This window comes from Platalea leucorodia, assembly GCF_965183815.1.
Source record: "Platalea leucorodia genome assembly, chromosome: 10".
Classification (NCBI taxonomy): domain Eukaryota; kingdom Metazoa; phylum Chordata; class Aves; order Pelecaniformes; family Threskiornithidae; genus Platalea; species Platalea leucorodia.
Window position 1 is genome coordinate 20,761,643 of NC_138832.1, and position 27,504 is coordinate 20,789,146.

At 40.4% G+C, this 27,504-nt stretch overlaps 1 protein-coding gene across 1 annotated transcript in view; it reads left to right on the top strand.

The window, feature by feature from the left end:
- Nucleotides 1-27,504, top strand: part of COL4A5 (collagen type IV alpha 5 chain) — a gene marked incomplete at its 5' end in the record, with an annotated part of 85,554 nt that overhangs the window by 202 nt on the left and 57,848 nt on the right. The window contains one exon of the mRNA XM_082323150.1: nucleotides 25,706-25,765. Within this exon, the coding sequence (XP_082179276.1) occupies nucleotides 25,706-25,765 (60 nt within the window). The remainder of the gene's footprint in view (nucleotides 1-25,705; nucleotides 25,766-27,504) is intronic.

The window sequence follows — 27,504 nt, forward strand, 5'->3', positions numbered from 1 at the left end:
AAATGGGGGGGGGGGGGGCTGAGGGCGGGTTCCCCGGTGGCCGCCGGCCGCGCTGGGGCTGGGGGGGCCGCAGCGGGCCGCGGCCCCTGACAGGAGCCCGGCGGGCGGGCGCGGGTCGGCGGCGGGAGGCCGGGCCGCGCGCGGGAGGGTCTCGCCTCGCTGCCTCAGGTGTCGGTGGCTCCTGCTCGGCCCCGTTCCGGGCAGTGCCCTCCCCGGGCAAAGGCTCCTCGGCGCTGCCGGCGTCGGACCGGCTCTCCGCGGTACCCGCCTGCCGTTGGCACGTCTGGGTTCGCCGGCGGCTGCGGGGAGGCAGCGTGAGTGAGAGGCGGGGGAAGCCCGGGCGAGCTTTGTCTGTGCTCTGAACCCGCTGTTCGTCCAGGACAAAGGAGGAAAATTCCCCCCCTGCTTCCCCCCACCCCCTCCCCAGGACCTTCGTGAAGAGGTGTCTGAGCTCTTGCCAGTGAGCCTTCACCTGCGTCTGTAAGTCACACCTGGACGTGGCAGGGAGTTGGAGGCTTGCGGGCATGGTTTGCCGGAGGACTGTGCCTCAGACTGTGGCTTGGTTTTCCTGAGGGTTGTATTTCTGCTTACTTAAAACCCAAGCTCAGATGCTAGTGGAGATGGTAGATGCGTGCAGTGTCGCAGAGGGTGCACAGTAGGTGGCCTGGAGAAGAATTTTGTTTTCTCTCTTTGGGAGAGGGATGCTATCCCAGCTTCCCTGGCATGGCTGGGCCTTGAAACTGAGAGAAGAGAGAGGTGATCACTAGCTTCCCATTTCAAGGTACTTGACTAAGACCTTCAGCTGTTAACAAGGCTCATACTTTAATATGAGTTAATTTCAGATTTTTATAATCCCTTCCTCTGGCTGTTAACTGTTGTTTAAGTTTACTTGAAAAGGAAAATGAACCCATATTTCTGTTGCTTAGGATTACTCTCTAGTTGAAAAATAATATGTTACAGTAATAGGTGCAGAATACCTTTCTGCTACTCCTCCTGCCTCCAATTTTGTAGTTAGAGCTAACAAAATCTTATTTGTCTTGAACTCTCCTTTGAAGTGCATTCCTTTACAGTGAAACTTTGTAGACCTTTCATCTGCCCTTCCAAAAAGCAAAGACCAGCCATACTATACTCTCTTCATCTTCTGCCCCTCCTTTTTACCATGCCCAGGTGTGTACCCAAGTGTAAGTGATACTAGTGTGCCACCAGTGCTTGCTGATTTGGAGAGCTGCTTGTCCCCATATTGTCTGTGATACCAGTTCTGCTGCTGTTAGTACTGCCTCACCCCAGGCTACCTTCCATAACTTTCGCCTCCGAAGAAGGATCCAGTCAGTCCCACCTACAGGACTTCACTGTTCTAGCAGGTGGGGGTTGAAGATGGGGAGGTTTGTGTGTATAAATGCGTCCCCTTTCTTTCTTCAGGAAAGTGCCTAAGCAGAGTTTCATGTGTGCAATTGGTGGGAATCTGTGAGGTCCGGGAAAGGGACTGTGCTGGGCTGACCTTGTAGGCAGTCCTCTGCCTCGGGAGAAATGAAAAAAGGAGAAAAGACAGTGGTGGAATTCCTGGTTTTCAACACCACCCTGTGCTACAGGCTCTTGTTTAGGATGAGTCCCCCTGGGGATTTACTACCCCACAGTGAGAGGAGATTAACTGAAGACCCAAGGGCTAGTGGGGGTAGGGAAAAGAGAGAGACACCTCTATTCCAACCTATGTAAGTCCCACTGACGTTTTGACAGAAAAGTCTGATGGTTTCTCGGTACTTTGGTGTTCCAATGTCCTTGAATCTCCCGTGATGATAACACTAAATAATGCTGATCCTTATTAATGAGTACCAGCATTTGATTTTTCTCAGTGTCAGAAAGGGTTGAATTAACACTGTAGTGGTATGCTTGATACACAGTCTCTTCTGTGAATTTTGTTTTGGGGCCTTGTGTCAGAATCCTTCTCTTCCCCCGACAGCATAAATCTGGTGGGATGAGTTCAAGTTATTCAGGTGCCCTTATTAAAATAATATCTGAAATTGTTATTCAACCTCATAAAACACGTTTCAAATGCAAAAGTCGTACTTTCTTTGCTCCAGATTGTTCAAATAGTGTGTATGGCTGTGTGATCAGTTACAAGGTGACGGAATATAGTTAAGAGTCATCTGCCAATGTGGATATCATCCGGAAATCCCAATGACTTATTAAAAAATAAAAAGCCAAAACCTCATAGTCAAGTAAGGATGAATTTCATTGTTCAGATTTTATTGCTGGGTTTCCATAGCTCATCATCTGAACTTGGTGAGTAGTATATGGATCATGCTGTGCACTCTTGTGCAGACTCATTGTTGATGTAGAATGATGTGTGTAACTGCTGACGAACAGTGCAAAAGTAGCTGGGAGTCTGAGAATGGTCTTACTTTAGAGTGGGAGAATGAATGAGGTAGAAAATGGTGTCATCAGTGCATGGAGGGATTTCAACTTACAGTATAAAAAAAGGTGCTTATTTGTTATATGCTTTCATCAGAAGATATGAGTGCTTATAATGTATTTCATGGGACAATATTATTCCTTAACTGCCCTGGTGTTTTTAATATAAATCTGCATCCATGTATGTAAGCCAATTAGCTCTTCCTACAAGCAGAATTTTTTTTCCTCTCCTAGCAGGTTTACATTTGCACTGTGTTATAGAAAGTGATTGCAAATTGTGACTGGGAAACCTATTTAATTAAAGAGCATAGATGGACTAGATTCCTCAATCGTGCTAATCTATGAAATTCACTTGAAGTTAGTGGCTGTCTCTTGTTTTATATTGAAAAAAGTTTCCCTCACAGTTAAAGCCTAGGTTTTTAGAGTGCAAACTTTGTCAGCCCAAAAGTTATTAAAAATGAAGTAACTTCTGCAATGTCTTTTTTTTTTTCTTTCCTTCCATTATAACTCCAGTTTGACTGAAAGTGTAAGGATGAAAACAATTGTTCAAATATGGTAATCCAGGCTGTCAAGATGGGTATCATTTGTGTTTAAGAAAGTAATGTATTATTCATGAAAGTTCTCTAAGTTCAGTTGGGATTTTTTTTCCTTTCAGAGGGTACCATGTATACATGCTACCATGTCATTAATTATGATGTACTTGATTAATATGGTTAATTTGCGAATGATGGTCATCTGTTTCTCATTTGCCCTAACCATTTTATAATGGTAGTGGTGGTTGTTATTATTATTTCCCATTTCATAACTGGCTGTGACTCTTTCTAGTTACGAAAGCTAGGCCTGTAAAAGCAGAAAGAAATGGATGCTGGCTTTTAGGATTCAAAAATTATTTCATCCCGAAATTCCGTGGATGTGTCTTGAGTAGTCATGCACAAGACTCTGTTTCATAACATCAAGGCTCAAGCCCTCCCGCTTGCAACTTGTCATTTGTCATGCGTTTTGCTTTTGACCTTTCATGGCTCTTAGTTAAAGATACATAGTAAAAGTTGTATCTCAAGGTGTGTTCTGGCACATACTAAAATATAAATGAATCAAAGGAATCCTGAATGAAACCTAATATAAGAGCCATTTGGACCATAACAGGATCTTTTGTGGCTATGCATACAAAATCATTATGTATCTTATTCAGTTTTTCCACATGATGGAAATAGACGGATAGTTCAGTGGGAAATCCTAGGCTTTAATTTTCCTGGTCATGAATGAATTAATCTACTCACTGAAAGCAATTATCTAAGTCACTTACTCTTTTTTTTAAAGTAGAAAGGGAAATTTTCCTAGGATAAAGTGTTACTTAATTTATTTAACAGCAAATGTAAATTTACATAGTGATCTTCTTCTACTATGAATAAGCAATAATGCTTACTGTAGTGCAATTAGTTGCTGTTGATTTTACTAGAACATGTGGAAACTCTTACTATTTTACAAAACAACTGAAATCAGTAAGAACATCCCAACAAATCTAATACGCATATTTTCTATCTGGGGTAGAGTGCAGTCAGGCATCTGTTCTGCACATACAGTGAAGATGTATTGTGCATTTTTACCTTTCATTCACTTAGATTAAAACGCTTCCGTCTCTAATTGCATCAGTTGTGTAAACTTTCCACTGATACCGCCACATAATGAGATATCTAGATAACACTCACTCATATGTTCTAGGAATAGTATTATGCAAGCGTACTAAGTGTAAAGCAGCCTCTGCCAGTAATAATACCAGACAAATTGCTTTGAATGAAGACGCTTTTTGCTTATCTGTTTCATAAGGCTACTTGGACTCAGTAGTGTTTAAAACCACGGGGGTGCTTTTAAGTTCTTGCTCTATGCAGTGTTTGGCTATCTGATGTTGACTGCAGACTTTTCTGTGCTGTAAACCATCTCTTCTCAAGAGTACCTAAAAATTTGTTTGAAAGATATGGTGCTGGTACAGTTTTAAGGATCCTTAAGTAACATCCTTTACCCTCCTGTGAAAGGTTAGCAACGCAATTAAACTTTATTAAGTATCACTGGTACAGTGCAGCTTCTGGAAAAGGAAATGTGCTGAGCATTCTGGTTATATAATTGCTAAGCGTGTGGTATGTGGAGGAAAAGCTTCAATGTAATGTGAAATTATCCACAGAATAAACATAGCTGAGCTGAAGAGGAAAGGGTCCTGTTATAAAAAAGAATTCTAATGCTTATTTTAAAAAATTGCTTTGCAGTTGTCTCAAGTCTTTCTTGCAGAGCGTAGGTCTGTCTTGGAGAACTTGTGAGGAGATGCAAGAAGCAAAAACTGGGGGATGTGATCTTAATTTTAGGGGAGATGGATATTGGGCAATTAGATAATTGCAAAGCTATATTGCAAATTAAACATTTTAGCTTAAAATTGTTAATGCTTTAGTCTCTCTCCCTGTAAAAGGCATGATACTTGAACTGTAATGTATTAATAGACATATCTTTAGTGTGGGAAAGATTTTGATATTTTGTGACTCTCATTTATGAAACTCTGCATCTCTCTTGCCATGATTTGAGTGGGAGGCTGGACTAAATAACCTCCTGAGACCCCTTCCAGCCTGAATTATCCTATAAGTCTGAAATTATGTGAGAGTACAGTCATGGTCCTAGATGTACTTTCTGTTAAGACAACTTATATACCCTGCTGTCAAAAATTAATCATAATTCTGTAGTTAAATCATGAGTTGGAAGGTTCATATTTACTTAAACACTTTTTTTACTTGCAACTAGTCAAGAAGGCATCTCTTAAGCTGTCAGCACAGCAGCATTCAGAATTTTAATTTTGTATTCTTTTGTGGAGGGTGTTTTATGCAGTGTGTGTTTGTGTATGTATTATTCTGTTGTAATGTAACAAAATAAAAATTAAGTTGTAGTGGCAATATTGACAATGAGGTTTTTTCCACCTGAAGCGTGTGTTTTAGGACATGGAAAGAGAGGAACTCTAAAGCTATGGATTTTGGCTTGATAGCCTTCAAGGCTCTTAGTTATTGCAGCTCTGTTGTTGGACTTCTGTCTTTGTCTCCTTCTCCAATTTGGAGGGGAAGGAAAATAGTTTAGTCTCATCTGTATTTTGTTTCTTTTACCTAATCTCTACAGGGAATTAAAATGTCAGAGTTGAATTTCAATCTCATCTCTCTCCTGGGACTGTAAAAGGCATCTGTGTGCAATGCACTTAAACTAGAACCAAAAGTAAAATAGCCATTATCTACAAAAATGATTCTTTTTATTGAGGCATATAGCTAGACCTGCAAAACTGTCCTGCTGTAGTCTGACATGACGCCACTGTATGCTAGATAAGCTTTGCTACGGCAGCTCTGCTGAAACCCCTGCTTTCCCTCCTCTTAACTTTCCCTGAGATAAGCAAAGCTCTATTCACTTCCCTGGCTGACAACAGGCTAGTAAGTCTTTTTGTCAGTGTCTGTATCTGTCGGGACTATTCTGCTGAAATATATTAAACATGTTGGAAAGTGTGTTTATTCTAGGACTGACTTTAGTTGTTATCAATGTGAATATTAGTTTTAAACCACACCATTAATTTAGAATAAGATATTTATGTTGTACTGCTTCCTAGGGAATTTGGGTGCTTTTAGAAACCAGACTTGTATAACCCTTAGTTGCAGCTGAGGTGTATGTACGTGGTAGACACCCTTTCTCTAGAAGGAATGGTGAGCACGGAGGAAATCCTTGGTTTGTGTTAAAATGCTTCACTGGTATGAAACTAAGACTTTCATCTCTTTCCATCTCTTTCTCTACTGTAATAGTTGCTTCTCTCACCTCCTTGTGTTGTATTTGGAGATGTAGTTACGGTAGATAAGATCACCTTATTGGCTCTGGTAGAAGAACTTGAAGGCTGACTGGTCCATATGGGGCTCTTATATGAGGTTTAAGGCAAGCCACTGCCAATTGTTTCACAGACTCACTTGAGAGCCATGGCAAGTCATGAGCAGAGCTGTATTGGAATGGCTTCATTTAATAGCTTGAGACTGCAGAGCAGTTCATGATAAAGCTAAAGCTTTATAGAGGTCCTTCAGCTCAGTGTTTTAGGAACTACTGTGGTAAGTTACATAAGTTATATATTTTTAGTACTTTTATATAGAAAATTAAGCAGAACCGCACAGACTTTCCTTTCTAGCTTAGTTTTCAGTTTGACTAACTGCCTTTTTGTGTGATTACTGGGCTAGACAAAAATACAAGAACCTTAATGCGCTAAACATAAAATTTGGCTTTATTTGGCAACCATAGTGATAAAGTGAAGCAACTCGCCAACACTTGTACTGAGAGAAAGGCTGTGAGTTTTGAATATCAGCACTGTGAGATTTGGGGGGGTGTTGTTTGTTTTTGACAGACTCCTGTTTCTACTTGGTCTTTAAGGAACTTTGAGTACCTTAGAGGATTGGCAGCATTGAGTGGAAGTGCAGAAGCTTGTAGATGGTGTCAGAGATGTTGCATTTTGTATTTTATAACCTGAGTTACCCGTATGCTGTCTATAGCTGGTAGTTATGTGACTGGGAAGTCAAAGCCTTCTGTTCATCTTGTAGCACCTTCTCAAATACAAATTAGGTTTCTTACGCATAAACATGTGCACTGGTGATATGTATTGGTGTGTTGTATTCAATATAGTAAAGTGGAATTTGTATCCTTCTGTGAACAGGGGGAAATAAGATAGCTGATTTTCTCTTGCAACTCAAAACTTAAGAAAACTCCCAGAGCACTTGATAACAATGATGGGGTTTGAATGATGTTTCAAGTCATTAGTAAGGTGTTTGGAATAATCGCTTGCTTGGGTTTCGTTCCTAACTTCTGATCTGGGAATGCCATCTCTTTCTACCCTGTTAGTTTGCCTGCTTAAGTGCCTCTGAAACCCTTGTGAGAAGGGTGCTGGTTTTTTTTACTTGCCTGTGATGGCTGGCAATCTTTTTTCCCCTGTTATCAGCTCCTTCATGCTGTTCTTATAGTAGGAGTTTTCTACTTTTCTGTCTTAATCTAGAAAGATGTCACTTATGCCTCTTAATTTGTATACTAGTATAAACAGTGTGATGCAAAAATGGTGACCTGGATTCTAGGACTACTTAAAAGACCACTGCCAGATGTGTTTTTTCATTGAACTGTGGACATATGGGTCCTACTATTTTAATAATTACCTGTTGCTAAACGAATTAACTTTATATTAAACACTTTCTGGCAGTATTTCTCATTTCCATCTGTTGAAAAAAGTTCCGAGTCCATATGCTTCATCTCTATCCTAAACACTGTTTTCTTTGCTGTTTTCCTGGCAGTCATAGTCTTGTCCTTTCCCTGTTTGTTTAATCAAGCTAGGGAAATTAAAAGTGATGATTTTGATTATATATACCGGACTTCTTGGTATTTCTCCAGTACTCTGAAAAAGTCAAAAGTTTACAGTATATTCAGAATAGTTAATTTCATTACTGTCCATTCTGGTTCCTAGCCTCTCTAACTCCTGCATTCTGGGTGAAAATATAACAAGCATTAGTTATTGTTGCTTAAGCTTGACAACTTTATGTAATTAATTAATTCAACATTTGCATTTTATTATTTCTTTTTGGCTTCACCTTGTTAGCAATGGAGGCTAATCTTCCTTCATTAAGGAAGAAATATATTGATAACTCATGAAGAAGAGACTATTTAGCATCAGTCTGTGTCTACTAATTACAGCATTGATTCTTCAGAAGCAAACCTTTCTCTTTATGCACTTAAATCCTGCAGGTGTCTGATAAAGAGGAAGAAAATGACCACCCTGGGCAATGAACTGCACTCTTTCTACACCTTGAATTAAAGCAGCAATTGTTAAAAACCACAATTAAATGGCTTTACTTAAAGCAATGGAAACTAACATGACCTGCAGGCAAGGCTAGACAAGTGTTCAGCTCCCAGAAAATTTGATTTCCTGACAAGAAATGCCACTGCAAAACAATGTTTGGGTGAAGGAGCTTATGAACTCAGTTTAAAAACCTTTTAAAAATAATCCTTTTTATGGGGCAGTGATTTTTTTCTTGAGTCAGCTTACTTTGAACGAACAGAATGACAGCAGAAGCCGTTGTTTCTGAAAGGCAAAGTAACTTCTAGCTGCCATTCAGACAATATGAATTGACTTAATCAGAGAAAATATCTATTCTGAATTAGTTTAAGAACACTTCTCTTGTATATTGAACCTTAAAGGGTAAAGGTATTCAGAAGGAACAGGAGGCTGCTTCGTTGGCCTGAAAAATAAGAATTTATATTGGACTTCTTATATTTCTCTTCATCCAGTCACTGTGTAGTCAGACATGAGGATAAAACCTTGAAGTTTCTGCAAAACCATTACTTTTTTTAATTCTTGAGTCATTAAATCTTTAAAACAACAAGGAGAGAATCTAGAGAGGATGAGAAAAGTTGCAAGGCTCGGGTATGTCTTTGTTTTGATAGTCAGCTTAACTTCCAATATTCATTCAGCCCTTTCTTAACAGGGAAAGTAGTGCCATGAAAATCTCTAGAAGCCTGTGCCCAGAGTCTGCGCAGGCAAACAGTGAAAACATCAATACAAAAGTTGATATTTGTGTGGGTGGGGTATGTAGTGTCATTTAGTTTCTGATCCGGAATGCTTATGGAAACTTCTTGGCAATAGAATTGGTGACACTCCTCCACATGTGCGTGCACACGTGTAAAAATGTTGAAAGTATCTTTTCTGTTCTAAAAGCTTTCAAACTCTTTAAGCAATAGTAGTAACAAAGTGTTAAAACATCTACATCTCAAGTGTGAATTTCTGTATCCTAAGTGAACCTAGAAAATTCCTTAGCTTTAGGCTTGAATGAGAAAATGCTTGTTGACAGGTCTAGTCATGCTCAGAAAATGTGTATTTTTAGAACATCAGCATACTGTACCTAAGAATGCGAATAATCAAGTAGGTCTCTTTAAAGAACTTTGAATTGCTAATATACTACAGAAGTAATTGTGGAGGAACAGCACAGCCAGTTATGGCAGTGACAGAAATAGTATTACGCTATTTTTTTTTCTTCTTTTTAAACAGCCAGACTAAGCAAATGTGTTTAACATCAGTAAGATTGAGGGATCACTGAATGTATTGTCCTGAACTTCATTGTAAGCTTTTTCAGTGACTTTTTTGTCTTGATGGCAGAAAAGAGTATGTTGATAGTTTTGGTAGAAGATTATTTAAAATAGCAAGGAAGCCCTTAAGCTTTTTGGTGTTGTTCAGGAGCGCACCAGAGACAAACTCTTAAGTTATCAAACACTGATTGTGAAATGAAATAAATACTGTATTATCACCAGTTGCTAAAAGGGTTCAGAGGACAAATACAGAAGGTGGATGTTTAAAGTGTAAAGATGAATTTCTGGATGCTAATCATTACAAACTGATAATGAAGTCTGGAAAAATATTCTTCAGTCATGCAAGATTTTCCTGCACTTGAACAGCAGCTTTTATTGGTCATCATAAATATGCTGCCCAAGAAGCTTCAGTTACTCGCCTCAGAACACTGTCATGCTTTTTCCTGGGAGAAGAAAACTGTCCAAACCAGTGCGTATATTCAAAATGCTGTAATCTTTGGACAAATTTCTCTAGCTTTTTGGCTCTCTGCTTCAGACGAAGCATTTTATTTCATGTTTCATACTGTGATAAAAGATACTGATCAAATGTTTGGCATACTTGATATCTGAAATGTGAGCTACAGTTGTACCTTGGTAGTTCTTTCAGTACTAATTCTGTATTCCACTCAGCTGTGCAGAGCTGAAGAATTTTACTAACTTTACTGTTTTCTCCTATGCTTGACTTGAGAGAGTAAGCACAAAAAACTGTATTGGGTTTGTGTGGCAAGGTTCTGGTACCAGGAGGGCTGCGGGGGTGGCTTCTGTGAGAAGATGCCAGAAGCTTCTCCCATGTCCGATTGAGCCAATTGGCAACAGTGGTAGCCCCTCTGTGATAACGTATTTAAGAAGGGGAAAAAAACTGCTGTGGAACAGCAGCTGGGAGAGAGGAGTGAGAATATGTGAGAGGAACAGCCCTGCAGACCCCAAGGTCAGTGCAGAAGGAGGGGGAGGAGGTGCTCCAGGCACCGGAGCAGAGATTCCCTTGCAGCCCCTGGTGAAGACCATGGTGAGGCAGGCTGTGCCCCTGCAGCCTGTGGAGGTCCATGGTGGAGCAGAGATCCAGCTGCAGCCCATGGAGGGCCCCGTGCCGGAGCAGGGGGATGCCTGAAGGAGGCTGTGACCCCGTGGGAAGCCTGTGCTGGAGCAGGCTCCTGGCAGGACCTGTGGCCCTGTGGAGAGAGGAGCCCAGGCTGGAGCAGGTTTGCTGGCAGGGCTTGTGACCCCACAGGGGACCCACGCTGGAGCAGTCTGCTCCTGAAGGACTGCACCCATGGAAGGGACCCACGCTGGAGCAGTTTGTGGAGGACTGCCTCCTGCGGGAGGGACCCCACGCTGGAGCAGGGGCAGAGTGTGAGGAGTCCTCCCTCTGAGGAGGAAGGAGCAGCAGAGACAGCGTGTGATGAACTGGCCACAACCCCTATTCCCCGTCCCCCTGTGCCACTCGGGGAGGAGGTAGAGAAAATCAGGAGTGAAGTTGAGCCTGGGAAGAAGGGAGGTGCAGGGGGAAGGTGTTTTTAAGATTTGGTGTTTATTTCTCATTACTCCATTCTGACTTTTGATTGGCAAGAAATTAAATTAATTTCCCTGAGTCAGGTCTCTTTTGCCTGTGATGGTAATCGCTGAGTGATCTCCCTGTCCTTATCTCGACCCATGAGCCTTTTGTTATATTTTCTTTCCTCTGTCCAGTTGAGGAGGGGAGTGAGAGAGCGGCTTTGGTGGGCACCTGGCATCCAGCCAGGGTCAACACACCGCAAAACCATTGTTGGATTTAACTGTCTGAATACTTTTACTTAGATGTAGACAACAAAATCAGAAAGTGCTAAAATTCCAAGCTTGTCATTTATTGTAGAATCATAGAAAAACTTAGACTGTAAGTATAATCCTCCTGCTCTGGAGGATAGATTAGGTGACCTTTTGCTCAAAACGGAGCTGTCTTGGAAGTTCTGTATTTGTTCTTCTGATAGTTGCAGACTGAAAGAACATTGCAACAGTATCTTCTATTCCAAACCTTGCTTACTGTAGGAATACAGTTAAAACTTTGTGGAAATGCTCTATATTGAGTGCTTGTAACTAACCTGCTGGTTACTGCAGGACGCAGAGCATGTATCACAACCTTGCAGCAGGTTAGTTTCTTGGCATATGTTCAGCTCCAAATAGCACTTGTGGGAGTTGGTATATTCCCTAAAACAGGATGCTTCAGGGAACACTTTGCCTTAGAGAAAGTGACTTTCTGTTTTGGAATGTGTACAAATGCCAGGGGCTGTTTCTTATTCCTGCCGAGCTTCAGACTGAACTGCATCTCAAGTTTTAATAATACTTGAGGGCTATTTCCTATGAATGGATCTCCTCACTTTAATTATTTTGGTAGGGTGTTGGAACCATGTGTGCTCTCTCCTTACCTACTCCCACTTTTTTAAAACTGGCAGTATTTTAGTGCAATGTTACAAAGAAGACAGCTTACTGACATCCTCGGACATGGTCAGAGAATCACCTCAATGAGATACTTCAGGTTAGTTATGGTTAACTTGCTGCTGAGTAACCTCTAGACAGTGACTGTGAATAAAATCAATTGCTGGAGAAAGCAATAACTAAATTGACATATATCAAAGCAAGGAGAAGCTTAATGCTGCTGCTGAAGACTTCCTCCCCTCCCAAAACAAATGGTACTCAACTATTTATACAGGATCCATTGAAAGTGATACTTTGGTTGCAAGTTTTAAGTGGATGGTATCCCTCTAACAATTTTGAAAAAGGATTATTTGGGTTACATATTTTAATTTGTGTCTTTACTAAAGCACTGTCTGGTACTTTTTTATGTACTCATCATATTCTACTGGAATGTCTTTGTTACTGAACCTCTCAGGAGGAATACTCCATTGTGACTGTTTCTTAAAAAAAAGAAACTTTTCATGGTCGTGGGGGGCAATAGAGACTAAATACAGAAGAAATTATTATAAAGGCTTAGACATCAGCTTCTGTTTGAAACAAAAATATAAAGTGCATTTCCTTTCCCTCTGCACCCCCTTCCTCTAGCACTGATCAGATTTATTTTGCCTTTTCTACTACTGATACAATGTTAATACTTAAAAAAACTTGTTGGTTTTTCAATGCTTTTTGTAAAGATCTTATCTGTGGTCCTTTTAGCTAGTTCTTTGGCATGGGTTCAAAATTTTTTTTAATGTAGCAAGTCTGACAAGTGTGACTTAATTCCCAGGGCATGCTTTCTGTTTAGCGATGATCAGTGCAAACCAAATTTAATGATTCTCAGGATAATGTAATGTATAGCCTCTAGACGTAATTTCTCTAGTGTAAGGGAGTGAAATCTATTTCTTCTAATCAAGTTTGAGTATCTAATTCCAAGATCTGTGTGTGCTAGATAGAATGATCTACTAGCACTAGCCTGCAGCTGTCTCTTCCAGCATTTTGAAGGCAATAAAATACATTCAGGCCCCCTTTTGCTTTGCCCCTGTGAATAGTCTGTGGGAAATCACTATTGTGATCCTCCACATCACTATAAGGTCACTTTTCCATAGCAAGGTGCACCTTGCTATGAAGTACCTCACTGGAAGTGATAGGTGCTCTGAGCTAATAGCTCTGACCCTGAGCTATTGCTAGCACATAGCCAGTGCATTAGTAAATGAAGTCAAGAGGCTAAGACTGAGGGCTATTCTTCATCTGCTGAAGTTAAGCATGTGAGTTCCTGAACAGGCATTGGAGATCTGCTGCTAAATATCCAACTTTTATCCACATGGGTTCAGAAATCCCTAAAGCTGATAAAAGAAAGGGCCTCCCAACTCATCAGGTCCTGGCGCTCTATTCTTTTGGAAGTGCCTCTGACTTCCAGGGTTAGGACAATTACTTTGTCTTCGTTGCTTCCTTGTTTAACTTGGCCCTCTTCAGTGCCACTTACTTTTTCAACTTTGATTACCTGAGGCTGGAGAGTAGCTTTTTTGTTAGTAATGAGCAATACACAGAAAGTGCTGCTCATAGTGCTATCTTCATGTATTAAAATGTGCACACTGAGTATGCTGATGCTACAGGCATAAACAGATGATGAAACAGCTTTAACTAGAACCTTGGAGCTATGATACTTGGTCCAAGAACTGAAGGAGAATGAAGTTGATAATCGCCTCCACCACAAAAAAATCCCCCAGACACCCACCAAGCCTTAAGTGAGTTAGGTCTTGTTCTGACAGTTAAGAGGGTGTGTACTTCTTCGGATAACATCTCGATGCGATATCGCTGTGCACGGCCTCTATTCTTTTAGCATGTATACTTGCTTAATCTTTGGTATTGAGTGCTTTCAGTAGTTTCAAAATAGACCACAGTGGGGTTGGATTAACCTGAAATGCTGTACTATTTTGTCTCTCTTCTCAGAGGAAGAAGTGGGTTTCTGTTCTTGTGTGGTCTGCTTCATGCACTTGACACATGAAGGTGCAGTTGTCGGTGACAAATGACTGACATCCATTAACAGGACTCAGGAACTGAATCTTCCTCTGTTGCATAGTATATGGATGAAGGTGAGGAACAGGACAATTTCTGGGGAGTTAGTCTGGAGCCTGTATCTTTATTCCATTTGCTTAACCAGGAAAGGATTAAAAACAGACTGCCAGAATGAGTGGTGTTATGACTGTATAATACTTGGCTTGCAAGCGTATCTGAGGCTTACAAGCCTAGCTGACAGTTAGGTCTAGGTTTGTGTTACATTTGGACATGGTTATAGAAAGTGGCAACATCTAACACCTGTCACTTGAGAAAGGGCCTCAATGGCTAGTAAATCTTAACCTGTAATGAGTACCATATGGCACTTCTTATTTGCAGCTGGAAAAAATCAGGAAGCCTCAAGAGGCTAGTGATTAGAGACTTGTGTGTAAAATTCAAGTAAAACTGAGACTTCCTGAAAAGCAAAGTGGCTTATTGTATACTGCCGCTGACGGAATGTCAGGTACTTAATGCTTGTGTCTCAGTGCTAGTGTTAGTTGCAGAAATGTGTAATTGGACAGGCAAAGTTGGAGGCATGCTTAAACCCTTCCTCTAATTTGCTATGTGCTTGTTTAAGGAGTTTAGTTATGGTCTGTATAAAAGCTAGAGGATGGCTTGCATTCTGAGTTCAGCATTTAGAACTGAAATGAGCAGTAGTGAAGTGTAGACTGCCTACAGAGGTGGTATAAAACTTGTCCATTTCAAAACTGAAAAGCCAACCAGAGTTACTTTGTTTAGGGTGGTTCTCTATTAATGATGTCTACTTAGAGGTTCATGCAGGTGCTGCACTGCCTGCTGAAGAGGGAAATGTGGTGTTTGGCATCTGTCAGTTCATAAACTTGGAGATAAAGTGGGCTGGAAGACCACCTGGTAGACTACATTCTCTCTTTAGTGCTCTTTGCTTGCACTATTTACCAGGACGTATATTTGCCAAATCTAAACATAGATGCTTTTTAAGATGCTGCTTCTGGATAGCAGCATAAAGGTAGTACTTAACCTGAGTTGCTATTAAAGGAAATTTTTGCAAATTCATACGGCGTGATGTGGAGCTGTTTGGAAATTTGTGTTCATTAGGACAGGAGTGAAAGTACATGGTTTCTCCAGTCTCTTCAATTTTAGCTTTGAAATGCTTGTGAGAAGGGCAGTGGAGCTTGGTATGATTATTTTGCTTTCTGTGTGTCCCACCCGGTAAAATATACTACACTGAAGCCCATTCATTGTCTCATAAGACTAACAGACCACAGAAATGTAAGAGTTTTCAGAAGTGGTGAGAACTATGTCCTTTTCCTTGCCTACAGTTGAGTGCAAGGCTGGCAGCACTCATTAAAGCAGAGTGGGAGCAATCATTTTTGAAGATGGAAGGCTTTGTAGAAAATGAGAATGAGCTACTGTGAGTTGCAAGAGCTAACTCTGTTCCTTGTACCGCCTGCTTAAAGTTTCTTCATGTCCTGAAGAGTTCTCAGTCTTCCCCCTCTTAAAGCCAAGTATGGAGAAAGGGAGCAACGTCTGGGGTAGCAGGGAAGTTGACTGGACGCCCAGCTGGGCTCTTGCACTTTCTGTCCTCTTCTCTGGTTCAGGAATCAGATACAGAAAGATTCTGTCAGGCTGCAGTACCTCCTGTTCCGGGGGGATAACTTCTGTGCATATTTGCTTGTTGCTTTCACCTTAGTTGTTAAAAAGGGGAGGTGGGAACTCCTAACTTCTAGGAGATTAAAAACTATTTCTATGTAAGCTTCTTCCTGCTGACTTGCAGCCCCTCGGAGGCTTGCTAGGGATGAGTCCTTCCCATTTTTTTCTGTTACTAGAAACTCTGATCAGCAGTTCAGGCATGTGTATAGCCTGCCCTTCTACTCCCCTGGTTTGCTAATTGAGTCTTTTGTGCAGCAGTAGCAGCTGCTGCATGGCAGGTCACTCAACCTGCCAAAATCTGTAGGTGAGTGCTTCTATAGATCTTGTCTCTGAACCTTTCTTAGGAGCTTCCAGGAAAGGAGAGAGAAATTGTTCCCTGTGTTGCTCTCAGTTTTATAGGGAGAAATCTTTATGGGCAAATAGTTGCAGTTTGGGGATAACTGAAAGTTAAACAAGCTTTTGGGCATTAATTCAGTAAAGAGACTCTGAGTCCAAAAGTTGTCCATGGTTAGACTATGTCAACTGGTCTAAGGAAAGATCTATTGCTGCAAATATTGCCTTTATTTTAACTAGAAAGTGCTGTGAAAGACAACCTTTACGGAGAACTGTGTGTTAAAAAGCTATAAATAGTTCAGTTTAAAGCAGTAAAATTCCATATCATTTTGGTATGAAGTACAGGCAGAAAAATTCAGTCCTCTTTAGAAAAGAGTTCATCTCTGTTTCTTGTGGCACGATATTTTTAACATAGATAGACATACTTAAAGTTTTGCATGTTATGAACGTAGTTATACAAAGATTCTCTTGCTTATATTTTTGGGTTGTTTTTTTTTTTTAAAGTAGCCTTTTAATTCCAACCAAATCATAGTAACTGTATTTGAAGAGAAAATTTATTGATCCATAAATTTTCTGTGTAATCAGAACATTTGTTTGGGGTGTGGTAACTAGATGTAGTGGGTCTCTTACAGTTATGTTTCATGTTATAACTATAATATAAGCTATTCAGGTATCTAAATAGCAAACAACTTAGTGCTGCCCCTTAAGAGGAAAGAGAAGGGTTGTTTATCAGGTGTCTCAGAATCTGTTTTTAAACTGCCTCTGTTGTGTTCTAATTCACAGTGGCCAGAACTGTGGCTACTTCAGCTACGAGCTTCCTCCACCAAGTCTGAACAGATCTTGTATTGTGCAGACTTCAAAGAAAGATAGTGCCTCAAGGTGTAACAGGTTCAATTACGTGTCAGAAGTTCCCTTACTTAAAAAAAAAAAAAAAGAAAAAAAAGTTGGTCAAGGACTTCTGCAAACACGTTTTGACTCTTACATTTTAGACCATGAAATTTATTCTCTTAGTATCTTTAGCTAGGTAAATTGAGGGAAACAATTACTTGAAAGGGTATGTAATAATCTTTTAATTCAGATTCTGCTTTAGAAATGTTACTGCTCATAAATACAATACTTCAGTGAGAAAAGAATGGCCATTTGGATTATAGAGCTGTGATGGCTTTGCTGCCATAATTGACTTCACACAGATATTTGAGTAATAAACTGTTATCTGTAGACTTGTACTCTTGTTAAGCCCAAAGAGCATGTATGTGAAATCGTAATTAGAACTCACAATAGCAGCTTTAATTCTGCTTCTCAAATCCCCACAAAACCTTTTGTTTTTTGGTTATATTCACGTCCAGGCAAGTGAAAGGAAACTCAACTTGCTGAAGATAAATGGTGAAATCTTTGACCTGGATGAGCAGTAAATCCTTAGCTAGATAACTGTGCAGGTGTTTTGTTACACAGCTCTCGGCAAGCTAATAAATGCGAGTACGCTCTTCAGGACCACCACCAAAATAAGGCTTAATCTTTGTCTGCTTGGAATTTAAAGGCTGAATTTCTTTTCTGTTATAAAAAGAGGTATGAATAATTGAATTTGAGACTTTTGCATGGTTACAGCAGAAAGAGTGCTGTAGTCTTCCTCCTAGGGCAAAGGCATTTGTAACCGATGCTTTTCTGTATGTTGAATTTGCTGATTTTAATCAGAGTGAATTTCTAACAGCAGGGCCAGTCTTTATATTGAATTATCCAATATTTATGCTCCCTTGTTTTCTAATGTTGAAACATTCTTATGTTCCCAACTGGTAAGCTGTCATATTTGAATGCAGAGGGTGATGTTAGTAGCATTTGGGCAACTCCCATAGCGGCTAGAATAACTATGTGAGGTGCAGGATTTGTCCACTGTGTATAAGCTTTATTCTAGGAACAGGTCTTCCACAGTTGTCCAACAAGTGGTTGCAGTATCTACTGTGAAAATTCTCTTCTACCAACTTTAAATCATGAACAAGAGCAAATGATGAGACGTGATTCAGCTTGGGAATCTGCAGTTTCCACAGTTTTGTGAACTACAAAACACTGTTAAACTGCTTCTCAGTTGTGAAGTTGCATGTATTTGAGCTAATCTAGGTATTGTAGGAGTTCCAGGAAATAAGCTTATTTTACCAAATATGTGGCCTAGAGACAGGCTTGCTGAATTGTGAAGTCCTATTTCATTGTTTTCTGGACTGGAAGACTTCAAACCCATGAATTTTAGCCTAATTAACACTTCCATTGTTTCTAACCCCTCTCTCCCTTCCTCTTTGCCAATAAAAACGTGGTGGGGAGGGGGGTGATGCATGCTGTGCAAGAACTTGAGGGGTTTGATGTACCTGTAGTTCTTTTGACGCTGGGCTTTGTGGTTTGATATGATACTCTATCAGAATGCAAGACTCAGTGTTTCATTCATCTTTTTTTCTTCTCTTTGCTCTCCAAAGAAAGTAGTACTGTGTTGATTTTATTACCTGATTAGCTTACTAACAAGAATAGCTGGTCACTTGATGCTGGTAAATACCAAAGGGAGAGACCTGAGGTGCTTGATAATGAATCTAAAACTTAGTATTATGTGCAAGTGCTCTTTGTATTAGCTTTTTATAACACTTGGAAGGAAAGGAAAAAATAAAGCCTGATTTATTGAGTCTACTATGTGTCCATCCTGAAGCTGAGATTATACCTCTGTATAACAGTAATTCATTGCCTGAGTAGCTGTACAGTTAAGCCTGCTGCCGGTAGTAGAATGACTCGCAAGCACATCAGCCTTGCAGAAGCACAGATATGTTACTCATATCTGTGAAAAAGTATATGGGATTCAATTGCAAGTTTCAGGTTCAAGAACTGTTAGGGGAGATGGACCATGTGCTGTATGGAAGCCCTCAAAGATGAATTGCTTTTGAATGTGTTTTATGACTGGTTCTTCCTTTGACCATTCTAGTGAATGGGAGTCTTAGTAAAATCAAACTATCAAAAGGCTTGATTATATGTATTCAAATAAATCTTAGTGAAGGCATTAGAAAAAAGCGTGGGAACATACAGATACAGGCCACAAACAGCAATTGCTGCGTAGTGTGGCTTGAGTGCATATTAACATTTTTTTCTAGCCTTTGCTGCTTGCTCTCGGCTCCTCCCTCACAAGCTGCCGAGTATTGTTCCACAGTTCAGTTATGCTCCTGTGGGCAGAGCGTGTTGCAGAGTTTTAAATTTGCTTTAAAATTCTGGCCAACTTCTCTTAGGCAGAACTTATTTCAGTGATTTCTGTGCATCTTTTCCCTGCTGGAAGGAACTTTTCTCACCTGATGAGGTGGCTTGCAATGTTGTGGTGTCAAATAACTGTCTGGTTCCTTTCAGGACAACAGCTGTTTATGAAGCTGGTGTGTGCATGTTAATCTCAACAGATGTTGCATGCTGAAGCTTGGTGGTCATTTAAATCTCTAAGACAGTCTTAATACATTAGAGCCTACACCAACATTTAAAATCAGTGGCTGTACACAATCAGTTTTTGATTCTTACTCTTGCTACCACCAGAACTGAGCTGTTGAGAAAAGCATGCAGTCTGTAAGTACAAGCTGCATTGCTAGGTAGGTTCAGTAATGTCACTGTGCTCTTCTAGAAATGAGAGGGATTATTGAACAGGAAATTCTGGATTTATGATAAAATAATACATAAGGAGGATGTTGAAGTAAAGAAATTGCTCAGTCTGTAAATGTTAAGACTGTTTCTTGTTTCTTCCTCTTATCCAGCTGTTTGGTATCTGGACTGAGAATTCGCTTGTTAGCAACTTGGGTCATGTCAGAACTCTTCTAATCATTTGTAAAGGCACCTTATTGATTCACCTACTGTGGAAGAAGTTGCACCTCTTTCTCTTGATGATTAACTTCTAATTTGTAAATTTCAAGCTCCATAAATGACTGGCTTCCCTCCCCATCCCTGTAATCTTTCCCATGGAGAGAGTATTGAGGTATTGAGATATTGTTAAACTCCTATATGTTCAAGTACTTATACGTTATTTAAGGACTAATGCATACTTTAGTTTGGGGCTTTAGATATTCCCCACACCCCTCCATACATGCACACAATTAACTGTTTCGTTTCCCTGCAGCTGTGTGTGTGTAATGGTAAATCACTTCTGAAGCACAACTAAACTTCCCATCTAAATCTTTTAGTTAGGCAGTTAGTGTATTGCTTAAATTGTGCTGGTTTACTTTGATTCTGACAGAATAAGATACGAAGTCAGGCTAACCTACCTGAAGCCATTAACTAGCCCTCTGTAACTTTCATTAACTTGCTCTTAGTAATCAGTAAAAGAGATTCTCTTTTCCCTTTGCAGTTTTAGGAAGTCCCAAATTGCTGTTCTCTCCAGGAATAGCAATAATTTACCTGGTGTTTTTTAGAAATATTTTGTCCAATACTGTTGTGAATGGCAGCTGGGAGGTGGGGAGGAGTGGAATATGCTGAAATTGCCTTGTAACTGACATCTCTAGGCCTGATGAGAAAGGAAGGGAATGTGCCCAATACATAAGGCAGGCTTCTAGCCAAAACAAATTTTGAGAATAACTTAGACTTATTCATTTCACTGAGCTGACTGTAACAAACCTGTGGCCAAGAGTAAGAAGTTACTTTGATTTCAAATGTGTACTTTTTTCTTCAAACTGAAAAACAAACAAACAAAAACCATTCTGTTGGTGGCATACAGCAGTTTTCCTCCGTCCATGTAAGACACAAAAGACTCGGCTTGTTCTGGAAGAGTTATCCTTTGACCAGTAAACCAATACCATCCCTCCTTTTATATACTAATGAAAAGAACTTGCTCTCCACACACGGATTCAATGGTGTAGAAGCTGTCAGGAAAATCCAATGAAAGGATTAGCTAAACTCGAATAGATTAATTAAAGCCCTTGATTGTGTCTTGCTATGCAAAAGTCACAGCAAAGGGAATGGCAATGATAGTGAGTTCATCTTTACAGGTGCATGGTGGGGGGAGGCAACAGGAATACAGTAGGTAAGAAGAAAACCTGAACAATTCCAGTCTGGTTCTTAAAAGCTGCCTCGATTCCTTATCCATCTTTGTGTAGTTGAAAACTGAAAGATTCTAATAGGGATGGAGATTGTGACCAGCTCCTTATGAACAAGCCACAACTCACTATTACATTCAGTATTTTTTACTGTCTTCCCTGGCACTTAAGACAATGTGTTCTACTGTCCAGAGCTAGGAATTGAACTACTACTGAAGGCTTCTGGCTGCTGAATACAAGGCAGGTGACTTGTTCAGTTCCTCAACCTGTAACAAATGTACCAAGTGTAACTCAGTTCCACTAAGGTTTGGAGTCATTTAATTTTCCACGTTTGAAAACCCAGTAAGTCACCTAATTTTCAGAACCAGTGACAGTTAAGCTGTTACTAAGGGCAAACTACTGATCATAGCCATCTAAATCTCTCTCTTAATGTAGATTTTTCTATGCTTGAAATGTTGTAGTCATTGTATCTGCTTTCTTTGTTTAAGGTGTAGAAAACTTATTGCTCGTGTGCAGGAGAAATTCCAGGCATTGCTATGCATAGTATGGAGCCTGAATTTTCTTTGCATTAATGAGATACAGAATTGAATCTGTGACATCAGAAGTCTCTAGCCTATGGCTGCTGAGTGGCTTTCAAACTTGTACTAGCTTGTTATGCAGTATGCATTCTCCTGTAGCACAGTTTTTGTGCCTGCTTTCCCAAGTAAAAAAGGCCTTGAGATTATTGAAAAGTCTAAACAAGAAGAAAGTTTTCACTTAGAATAAGTCATTAAGCTTTTTTTTTTTTTTTTTGCTGTGCCAACATGTTTTACTTTGGTTTTTATGCTATACCGCAATTCTCAGGGCTTTTTTTCTTCAAACAGTTTAGTTAAAAAAAACTTAATTTGGTGGGGATACAAGTTGATGCAAATAAGAAACACAATCTGCCAAATACAGCTTTTGTACAGGACGATAAGTGACTCTGCTGAGGGAATATGTCTTGATAAGCTTGTGGGTGAATAGATCTTCCCAGGATATAGGCCAAAAATTACTGCCATTTGATTACAGTGGGTATTTGAAGAGTTTTCCGATTACAGAATTCTTTTAGCTTCCCTTCACTGCTGTCTGGGAAAGACTATGTTCCCTTCTTGCAAGTAATGCATCTGAACTGGATATCCAAAACCATCTGTCAAAAAGCATTCAGTGAGTACACCTGAGTCTTCAAGACAGGCTAATTGTGTATGTTAAGAGGCTGCTCAAAGTGTAAGGAATCCAGTCTGAATATATAAATGACTTTGGAAGACAGTCACAGGTTTTAAAAAAAAAAAAAAAAAATTGATTAAATCAAAGCACTTTTTTCTTTAAACTACAAATAGAAAAAGGGAGAGAAGCACTTTCTTCTAAAACTTTGTACAGGAAGACTTAGACTCATCTTTAAAGCTTTTTTCCACTTATGTCTTTGCTTTATTTTGGGACGCCCAGAGTTGAGAGGCTGGGTGTATGGGGAAGTGCTGGGACTTGAGAGAAAAAGGCTTCAGGGGAGGGGGTGAACCTTATGGCTGTCTTCTTACTTAGGAGGGTATAGCAAAGATGGAGCCAGGCTCCTCTCATCCTGCATAGGGTAAGAGGCAATGGATGCAAGTTGCAACATAGGGAATTCTGGTGAGATTTTTTGGGGGGAAAAGGCTTCACTGTGAAGGCAGTCAGACACCAGATCACGGGCCTAGAGAGGCTGTGGGATCTCCACCACTGTAGTTATTCAACATGCAACTGGATGAGGGCCTGTGCAACCTGCCTGAAGTTGCCCTGCTTTGAGTGATTCCTTCCATACCAAATTATTCCATTATCTTTATTAATTTGATCTGGTTTGTGTAGTCTTCATGATGACAGGATCACCACTGAAGATGTGTTAGCACTAACAATGTAGTTTTCATAGAATCACAGAATGGTTTGTGTTGGAAGGAGCCTTTAAAGGTCACCTAGTCCAACCCTCCTGCAGTGAGCAGGGACATCTTCAACTAGAGCAGGTTGCTCAGAGCTCCGTCCAACCTGACCTTGAATGTTTCCAGGAATGGGGCATCTCCCACCTCTCTGGGCAGCCTGTGCCAGTGATTCACCACCCTCACTGTGAAAAAATTTCTTCCTTATACCTAGTCTAAATCTACCCTCTTTAGTTTAAAGCCATTACCCCTTGTCCTATCGCTACAGGCCCTGCTAAAAACGTTGTCCCCATCTTTCTTCTAAGCCCTCTTCAGGTACTGAAAGGCTGCAATAAGGTCTTCCTGGAGCCTTGTCTTCTCCAGGCTGAACAACCCCAGCTCTCTCAGCCTTTCCTCACAGGAGAGGTGCTCCAGCCCTCTGAGCATTTTTGTGACGATCCTCTGGACCTGCTCCAACAGGTCCATGCCTTTCCTGTGCTGAGTTTTCTGCCATTTTACTGTAGAGATACAGTAGCAAAGAGCAGAGACTGAGTTTCACTGTCTAAAAACTCACCTTCACAAAATTGTGTACATCTAACTTGTTTTGTGAAGGGGCAATGTAATCTCGAACCATCTTTTTTCACCTCCAGCTTCCTTTTCTCCCTGTTCACCCCAACAGTTCTCTTGTACCTGAAAACCCAGGAAATTTCTACTGGAAACATTCTCTGGAAGCTGCGAGGAAGACTAAATGAGTCTCTTCTGTTCCATAACCTAAATAAATCCTCCTTATGCTGTGTAGGATCTTGATCATGTTTCCATGTGTGTTATTTTAGCCTATGTGTGTTTTTACCCCTGCACAGCTTCTGGTGGGTTTTAATGAGTACCGATATACTTTATTTTCCTCCCCCTGCCTCTTGGAGGCAGCAGAGATTTTCATGTAGCTCTCACTGTGCTATCCTTGTAATAAGAAACCGGCGCTGCTGCACGGCGAGCTAGGTAACTTGCTATTTCTTTGTGTTAGGCTTGTACTGTGAGGCAAGGGAATACTGCATGTAACTAAGGTTAATCCCTTTTAAGTGAAGCTTTGTTAACGAGATTAATCCTAAAACTGGTTCACAAGGAACTTGCTTTTTTAAAATCCACTTTTAAAAGTGAAAAGGATCTGATACCAAATTCACAGGATAACTTGGATTGAAGGGGGACATCAGAAGGGCACCTAGCCAAACACCCTGCTCCAGACAAGGTCAGCTGGGAGGTCAGGCCAGGTTACTCAGGGCTTTGTCCAGTCTGATCTTTGAAAACCTGAACTGGCTAGTAAGGTTCAATTTCACTTTAGGAAATGGCTCAGTAAACCCCTGTTAACTAAGAAATTTGCATTTGCATATACATCAAATCAAGAAACTGATTACAAAAGCCAAATAGAAGATTTTGAGAGATGCCCTAGTCATGTTGTGTAGCATTACCACTGTACTTAAAGCTCTGCCTTTTGCTACAAGATGCTTTAGCTGATCCTGGGCTTGTGTAGCTCCAGGTGAATTAAGCTACTTTTGTGTTTTCAGTCTGATGCTTGGTAGTGTGTTTAGGCTAAGAGCCAGGACATTCCTAATGCCAGGTAGGTGATGGGTCATGTCTCTAAATGCTTCTGTGATAATGAAGACTAGAATTGAAGTGTGGGTGTACTTTAGATCTGACACACCAACTGGTTTCCTGCTTGGTTGAAACTTTGTACATAGTTCTCTGTAGATTACAGGGGGGGGGGGGGAGGAGGACCCCAAACACTCAGCTTTTCAAACTTTTAAGGTATGTGCTGTATTTTTTTTTTTTTTATACAATGCCGTACCTGTTCTCAGAACAAGTTAAACCTTAAAGTATTTCAGGTAGTGTATCTTCTAATGTGTGTCATGGTTTTTAATTATAAAGAAGTTTGAAAACGGATGTCCATATGTATTATGTAGAGACATTCTAGAAAAAAAAAATTCATTTATTCTAGAAATCTCACTTCTGTAAACACATCTGTTCATCTCTGAAATCAACACAGAGCTCTAATGAGTATCCCATGTTGGGGTAAGGGTGACAGAATATAAACTAAGCAAATGTGGTATGGAAAGGTACCTAACTTGGATCTTCTTTGTGAATCAAACTTCCATATCTCCCTCCTGACCCCTTAATATCTGGCCGTCACTCCCCTTATGCTAGGGACTGTTGTAGCTGACTTGTCATGCTTTGTAATAGGGTGTGAATGCAGCTAGATGAAATTTAGGGTATTTTAAAAACCTTTTCTCAGTAACTGAGCTGTGGAAGGAGGAATTAATCGTTTAGTAAGTATTTTTCCAATAACTGTCACAAATATGCCTGTAAGCGTCAGGCTTGGTTAAACTCTTGTGCAAAACCTGACATCTACTGGTGGGAACCATAACTGGGCTCTTTTCAGAGTGGAGGCATGTGCTGAAGAGCCTGTTTTATTGAAGTTCTGGCCCCTTTGGCCAGAGGTGTTGCATTATGCTTTGCCCTAGAGTAAATGGTGTTTAAGCATAAATTTAAAGGTCTTAAATTTCAGGGGAAACTATAACTGTAATATACTTAAGTACAAGCACTGGTATTAATAAAGGTGATTGAACTTTCAGTTAACTGTATCTGCTCTGAACACATGTACAATGGCTAGATGACAAACTTTGTAGGCTTACATTTTAAACTAACTTTTTTAGTAGTATTAACGATTTCGTATAGTTGTATGCTGATTAAAAAAATAATTTTTTTCTTATGTCTTTAAAGGCTTGCCATGGATGTACATCTCTATCCAAATGTGATTGCAGTGGAGTAAAAGGTGAAAAGGTAAATATTTCATAGTTTGTATTTTTACTGGCAGACCAACACACAAACCACTGAGCCATATGCCAACTTCAGATAACTGAAGCTTATGGATGATAGCTTTTGTTTCTTGCTCATGTCTTATTTTCTTTGACTGTAGTATGGGCATGCGCCAAAGAGCATAACTGTTATAACAACTTCAGGTATTGAGCCAGACTGACTGGTCCATCTGATGGCGTACAGAATTTCATATCATTATTTTCTCAAGAATGGGGAATGATGGCACAAACTTCTCCAGCTATGTGGGAGCAAAAAACCAGAAAAGACACAAATTCTAGTAAAATAGAAATAATTCCTTTTTACTACTAAGGCCTGCCTACGCTAACTAGTTAGTGGACAAGCTAAGGCGTGGATTGTACAATAACGGCTATGCTAGTAATGCTTCAGTGGGAATTTAAAACCAGAGTGAGTGTGGCTTGCTTTCCCACTTTTCTTGCATTGCCTGCTCACATGTAGTTGACACTCGCTAAGGTACTCTGAACTTGCACTGTTTTTTATCTCATAACTTGTGTAGTTGCATACTAAGATGATTGCTGTTGCTGTCTGGGTGCTCAGCTGGACTGTGGAAGTGACACAATTTAGATACAGCTTTCCCAACATACATAGCTGCCACCCGAGTAAGCAGCTAGTTAATGGCCAAACACATATTCTTGGATCAAGCAGAGTGAAAACCATCCCCAACCCAAAAAACAGCCCTGTGTGGTTCATTCAGTGCAACAGGCTGTTTCGGGCTGCCCAGACCGTGTCCTAAGGCCAAGAGATGCATGTTCGCATCTCAGAGCTTTCCTGCTTCCATGCAGCTTTGACTTTCAGTCTCACTGCCTAAGCTCAATGTATCTGTGCAGTACTTCATGTTTCTGTCACCATTGTCTTGTATTGTTTTACAATTTTTGTCCTTTGAGGAAACAGCAGATGCCCAGCATTTCTTTTAGTTACAATGCAACGTAGATACACAGCTCAATACTTGCCTGAATTGAGCCTTTTCTCAAGTGTGGGAGCCTACTTGTAAGTAAATTGTGGTTAAATAGTTGCCATGCAACTGCTGTTGTCACAGGGAATGAATGTGATATGATCACTGCAAGGGGGAGAGACTGCCTGAAACACTTCCACTCAGACTTGTAAACAGTTTGCTTGAGATACAATGGAGTCGTCTTAAAGATGTGAACTGATAACGAAGAGTTCGATAAGCCTGTCTTATCAAACCACTTACCCTATCTTAACAAGTTCTAGAAGGGCTTCAGTGCTCTAGATTAATTTCTGACAGATTTCAAAGATTATTTTTGACACTGCATAAACAAGCGTAACCTCAAAGGAACAGAAGTAATGTAAAATAGTCACTGCATTGGCGCTATAATGTGCTGACACAGAATTTTACTACTGGCTGAGGTTAAACAAGGCAGATGTCCAAAATTCAGAGTAGTTCTTGGTGCCACACCTGCCATCCAGATAGCTCCAAACAGATGAGGTCATTCCTTGGCACTTACTTGCTTTTAGTTCACCAAGTATATTCCCAATTTACAGACCTAGTGAAGAACAGTATCCCCTTGATAGCAGGCTTTCTGAGTTAGATTTGGTTAGCCAAAACATGAACCTGGTTGATGCGTTCCTACAGGGTCTTCAAATGCAGGTGGCCAAACCAGATGACACAAGTCACAGGACTATTTCAGGCTTAGTTTGAAGGCACTTAAGCATTAGGCTTACAT